The sequence below is a fragment of the Sturnira hondurensis genome, unplaced genomic scaffold, assembly GCF_014824575.4.
Source record: "Sturnira hondurensis isolate 20B ecotype Veracruz unplaced genomic scaffold, ASM1482457v3 Scaffold0009719, whole genome shotgun sequence".
Lineage (NCBI taxonomy): Eukaryota > Metazoa > Chordata > Mammalia > Chiroptera > Phyllostomidae > Sturnira > Sturnira hondurensis.
The window spans coordinates 2,886,038-2,891,904 of NW_028082350.1; the positions used below are offsets into that span (position 1 = coordinate 2,886,038).

At 40.0% G+C, this 5,867-nt stretch overlaps 1 protein-coding gene across 1 annotated transcript; it reads right to left on the bottom strand.

Annotated features, from left to right (window-relative positions):
• Positions 1-295: 295 nt before the first annotated feature.
• On the bottom strand, positions 296-5,650 carry ATP5MG (ATP synthase membrane subunit g). Its single transcript, XM_037057470.1, has 3 exons — positions 5,516-5,650; positions 2,056-2,216; positions 296-491 (listed from the first exon to the last, which is right to left on the bottom strand). Exons 1-3 carry the CDS (start codon positions 5,565-5,567, stop codon positions 393-395), a joined length of 312 nt encoding a protein of 103 aa, XP_036913365.1. The 5' UTR covers positions 5,568-5,650; the 3' UTR covers positions 296-392.
• Positions 5,651-5,867: the final 217 nt, after the last annotated feature.

Below are 5,867 nucleotides of genomic sequence, written 5' to 3' on the forward strand. Positions count from 1 at the left end.
ACCCTCCTAGCCCTCCTCATCTCCCTCCCATTTCCACCCCACTGCTAGTTTTTGTCCATGTGGCCTTTATATTTGTTCCTGTAAACCCTTCCCCTTTCCCCCTGAAATTCCCTCCCTTCTGGTCACTGTCAGCCTGTTCTCTATTTCAGTGTCTTTGGTTATATTTTGCTTGCTTGTTTGTTTTGTTGTTTAGCTTCCTGTTAAAGGTTGTATTAACGTGATTACAGCAAAAGACAATCCAACCTAATATCAGAAGAAGTGAATCCTTTCATGCAGTGTTTGATATAGAAAACACTGATTTTGAAATATCTTTTTTATTCAAATACCATTCTGATCATTCATGGTCCAAGAACGTTCAAATAATAAAAAGAAATAGATGTTAAGATTGATCTTCAAACATTATAGCCAATGATGCCACGCTTGCCTATGATTTCGCCGACGTAAAACCACATCCACACCTCAGTGGCCACCAAACCATTCAGCACAGCTTCCTGAAAAAGAAGCAGCATAAAATTTAAGGTACTTTACTAATCTTTTTCAGGATTAACTGACAGAGAATATAGGGATATTATTAAAGTTAGAGGGTAGTTCTAGTCAAAGTTGAGACATACTGATGTTAACTTTCTTCAATTGAGAACCCCCGAAATTTCAATTATGTAAAGTAAGTAATCTAGAGCTTATAAATTCTTTTTTAAAGACTTTATTTATTTTTAGAGAGAGGGGGAGGGAGAAAGAGGGAGAGAAACATCCATGTGTGGTTGCCTCTTGGGTGCTCCCCTACTGGGGACCTGGCTCACAACCCAGGCATCTGAAAGGATGGCTATGAAAAAGCAAGTCTCTGTATTCTCCTTTAGACATCATTTTTATTTATTATTTGCCTTAATTTGTATCCAGTAATTATTCAGTTCCAAAGATCAATGTTTTACTGCCCTGAAGAGAAAGGTACATCTATGGTTCCAGAAAATAGTGTCATATGCAAGTGCAAATATGGATCTCGAAACTCCAATTGAAAAAAAACAAACTTTCCACAATAAAATTGAGCCTTTACCTTTTAGCACCTGGAAATGAATTCCCTCCTTCAAATTAAACCAGACATATTGGAAGTTTTCTGAAAAAATTAACCATCTTTTCCAGCATGTGGATCCTTAAGCCAGCAATAATTTATTATTATTTACTGATTTTTAGAGAGAGAGGAAGGAGGGGGCAGAGAAGGAGGGTGGGAAAGAGAGAGAGAGAGAGAGAGAGAGAGAGAGAGAATGATTTGTTGTTCTACTTATCTATGCATTCAATGGCTGATTCCTCTATGTGCCCTAACTGGGGATTGAACCTGTAACCTTGGCATATTGGGAAGATACTCCAACCAAGTTACCCGGCCAGGATATTAAACCAGCAGTAATTTAGTTATTTAGGGGTTTTTAATCCTATGCTTTGATCATGCAAGCAAACATAAAATACAACCTCCAAGTCTTTAGATTTTATCTTCACACAATTCAATAACCCTTCATTTCATAATATATGTTTGCTAGGTTTTGATATTTTTATCCTTCATATGAATGTTAGCTGCCTAACTGTGGTATATTCCAAGAGATCTTTTGACCAAATTTGGAATAGTTCCAGGACTAGAGATGAAAAAAGGTATAGAATCAGCAAAAGACAGACATCCTATTTCATTTATTTATTTTTAGAGATAGGGGGAGGGAGGGAGAAAGAGAGGGAGAGAAACATCTATGTGTGAGAGAAACATCCATCAGTTGCCTCTTGCATGCCAACCAGGGACCTGGCCCACAACCCTGACTGATAATTGATCCTTGGTTTGAGAGAGGATGTCCAACCCACTGAGCCATACCAGTCAAAGACATCCTATTTTAGTATACTAAATAAAATAGGAAGGGGGAAAAATGTTGCCCAGTAAATGCTCACTTTTTTGTTATAAAAAATATAGAAAAGTAAGTTTCAACCTCACTGGAAAATGCATATAGTAATCAAAACAATCAGAAAAATCCTAAGGGAAGACATTTTCTTTTATATATATGTTTTCATTTAGCACATAGTTACCTTAACTGTGAGCTGTTTGAAGCTACCAGTTTGAGCACTATTGACTATTTTTTTCAAGCTCTGTATAGCTGTTGGGATCTCAGCAGGGGTTGGAGGAATCAGCTCAACCTTGGCATAGTGCCAAAATGTGGCCAGTCGAGGTTTCGAGTAAGTCACAGCAGCTGGAAAACAAAACAAAACAGGATGAACTCACCAGAGACTGAAAGAAGCAGATGTGTGGGCTGGACACAAATATTTATTTATGCATCACATTCATTCACTGCTTGTATGAAATGTGCAGCCAATGTGAAAAGCCTAAGCAGCTCCTGGTAATAAAAGACTTAAGGAAAAAAAGATTTTATTTATTTATTTTTAGAGAGAGGGGAAGGGAGGGAGAAAGGAAGGGAAACATCAATGTGTGGTTGCTTCTTGTGCACCCACTACTGGGGGACCTGACCTCCAACTCATGCATGTACCCTGACTGGGAATGGAACTAATGACCCTTTGATTGCGGACTGGCATTCAAGCCACTGAGGCACACCAGCCAGGGACTAAAAGGCTTTTGAAGATGCAGAACACCTGTGTCCCAGGGAAGTCCAATTAGGCAAGATACTATAAGCATATTCAATTATGCCAGGACTTCACTAGTGGGCAGCTAGTACTGTTTCTTTATTTATGAATGAGAAATCTAGTTAACTGTAGTTACTAGAAGCTTGATTCAAAAACAAGAAAATAGCAGCAATGTAATACTTCTTTGGTGGTGTTATAGAAAATGTGAAGGAAGAGGTACAGTAGGGGAGGGATGGAGCTATGAAGAATGGCATCCTATAGAAAAGATTAAAACTTGTCATAATATTGGTCACAAATCCAGATGAAATTATAATTAGTACCCATTTTTGTATCTTCATCAATATGTGTTGGATTAAATCTTTCTTTAACGAAAGCACGGCTGACCCTCCTTCAAAATACCTAAAACAATAAAAATAAAACCTATATGTATTGTTAAGAGCAGCCGAAACTAGAATCTATTACTAAGCTGAAATTCCTCAAGGAAAAAAGATTTTAAACAACCAGTATAGATGTGAGAGTATGGTAGTGATTTCAGCAAGAGAAAAGTCATTTTATTTAAAAAAAATTACAAGACAAATGTAATAAAAGCACAAATGCATGAGCATCCATAAAGTGTCTATTGTTCAAAGGTAGATCAAAGGCTTTTCATACATTTCCCTTTACTAACTGCCTGTTGTTTACTCTTAGAATGATTATTTCCCTCATCCTTTGTGCTTAGGACTATAGGTAAATCTTTAGGCAGACACAAAACGTTGAGATATTTCTCTAAATAGAATTATGAATGCCTAAAGATGAGACTATCAAAAAGTACAAAATCTGTGTAACTCTCTTTAAAATTTAAACTCTAATACACAGATATTTAATTTAAAAAAGAAATCAGTATACTGTACACAAACACTATACTTTAGGTGATAAGTTACTGGTAGGAAAGAAAAGGAGCAAGAATAGATACTGTGGTACTGGATTAGAGCTGGAGACATTCATACTAACTTATGTTTAGTTTAATACATGTATACAGATGGATACAGAAATAATTTATATGTATGCAGGTATACACATGGCTTAGTGTGTACACACACAATCTTGTTCACTAAGAGGGCCTAGCAGCAATGATACAATAGTCTAGCAGCAAAGAATATATCCAGTGCCTAGATTTTAGTTACAAAATACCATTGTCCAATAAAAGGAACTATGGCTCCTTGGAGAAATGGCTGAGTCTAAGGCAAGGAAAATAAAAGATGAGTCTGAAGCATCTTATACTACCAGCAAGTAAAGGGGGCATATGAAAGAACAGAGGTGCCAAACTGAAGGAGTTCTCAATGGCCAAGGCTGCAACAATTTGAGCAAGAAAATAAATAACATACTACTGGAGGTTTGAAGTATGAAATAAGTGCACATGAGTCTATATAATAAATGACTGAACAAATAAATGGGGAAGAGACATATCTCTCATAGAAAAATTCCATTTAAAGGTACACAGATACTCACTCTTTCTAGAAGATGGAAACCCTGCAGATGACTGCTGCTACTTGTGTCCCCACCCCCTACATCATGGGCTAGATTTAATTACTTGCTTCTAAAGAACAGAATATGGAAAGGGAAATGTAGTAATTTTACAGTGAACAAACCTAGGGAACATTACCTTAACAAAATGATGAAAGCTAATTTCACCTGTGACACTATATGGACGTCACATACGTCTTGATATGTGACTAGAGCACATCACTTCTGTGGTATTCTTAAAACCCATAGCTCCAGACTAATCATGAGAAAAACACCAGACAAATCGAGATTGGGGAACATCTGTTTAGGATACCTAAACAAATACTTACACAGATACCTTAAAACTGTCAAGGTCATGAAAGGTAAGGAAAGATTGGAGAACTATCAAACTCTAGAGGAGCTAGGCCACAGGTGGCAAACACAAGGACCACGGCAGAATCCAGCCCTCTACCTTGTTTTATCCAGCCTGGCACCTTGTTTCTACTGGGCAGCAGAGCAGAGGTCATGCTTAATTGTTAAGGAGTAGTTACATTTATACAGTCCTAAAATTACATTCGCCCTTTGAAGGCAACCACAAGGTTGATGTGGCCCCCGGTGAAAATGAGTTTAGACACCCCTGAGCTAGGGAGATAGAACAACTCAATACAATGTGAGAAAGCTTGTGTCAGTTTAACTTACTGCATACCTTGCTACCCAGCAGAGAGCCCACGTATTTACAGACAGAGCATACTGCAACTCAGGGCTGTGACTACTCAGGGAGGTTCTGAAATACAGCACTCTACCAATAGAACTTCAGATTTTTCAAACGGAAAACCGTATGAATTCTAATCTATAATAAGAAGGACTAACTACTGTTTACACACATCCCTTTTTATGCTTACTGGGGAAGGGATATTCGTCCCTGAAAACCAATACTACCTAAAAATCCCCTCAGAATCTGGCAGGATAGAAAGCAAAGTCAACGTTCAGAAAGTCACTCAATCATAAGAACTGTAAATTTGAAAATACTCTATTAACAACCAGCCGACCTGATGAGGCCGAATTTATGTCCTGTCACACATCTCTGCCCTTGTTTTCCTAGCAGAGCCGTATCTCCCTAAGGAGCGTAATGGAGGCCGCGCCGGGCTTCCAGCACACATAGCCCTGCACCGCGACCTTCACAATCCACAATTGCTAGGGTGCACTGAGAACCCAAGCTACAAGCCAGGAGAATAGAAAGCCAGATAGAGGAGCCGTAGATCTGCCTCCAGGTCCTCCCACCTTCAGGCCCTCCCACCACGCAGTTCCCGCAGACCCCCTCCCAGTTTCCGCAGACCCCCCGGATTTCCACAACCCGCGTCTTCTTCAGGCCGTCGGGAGCGTCCACTCATGCTGTTCACCCGTTCCGGCAGGCTGACGCCACGCTCACCATTTACCAGCACTGGAGCCTTCTCTGCGAGGTTACGGACAAATTGAGCCATGGTTGCCGGATGGAAATTCTGTGGTCCTGCCGGCTAGCTGAATGTCACCCCTCGAAAGGACCTACCGAAGGACCCCGTCCCGCTCCCAAGGTCAGGCCTTCTGTGTTTGAGCCGGTCCAAGATATTTAGGCGTCCTTCCGTCTTTCCGGAATTTTGCTGGTTAGTTTAGTTTCTCCAGCCACAGAAGGGAAAGTGAGTACGAAAGATGAGGTTAGACTACACATGGAGAAAAAATGGGATTCCGCAGAGAAACGGGCATTTCTTGGGGCAGCCGCTCATGGAAGCCTGGAAGGCCGGCGT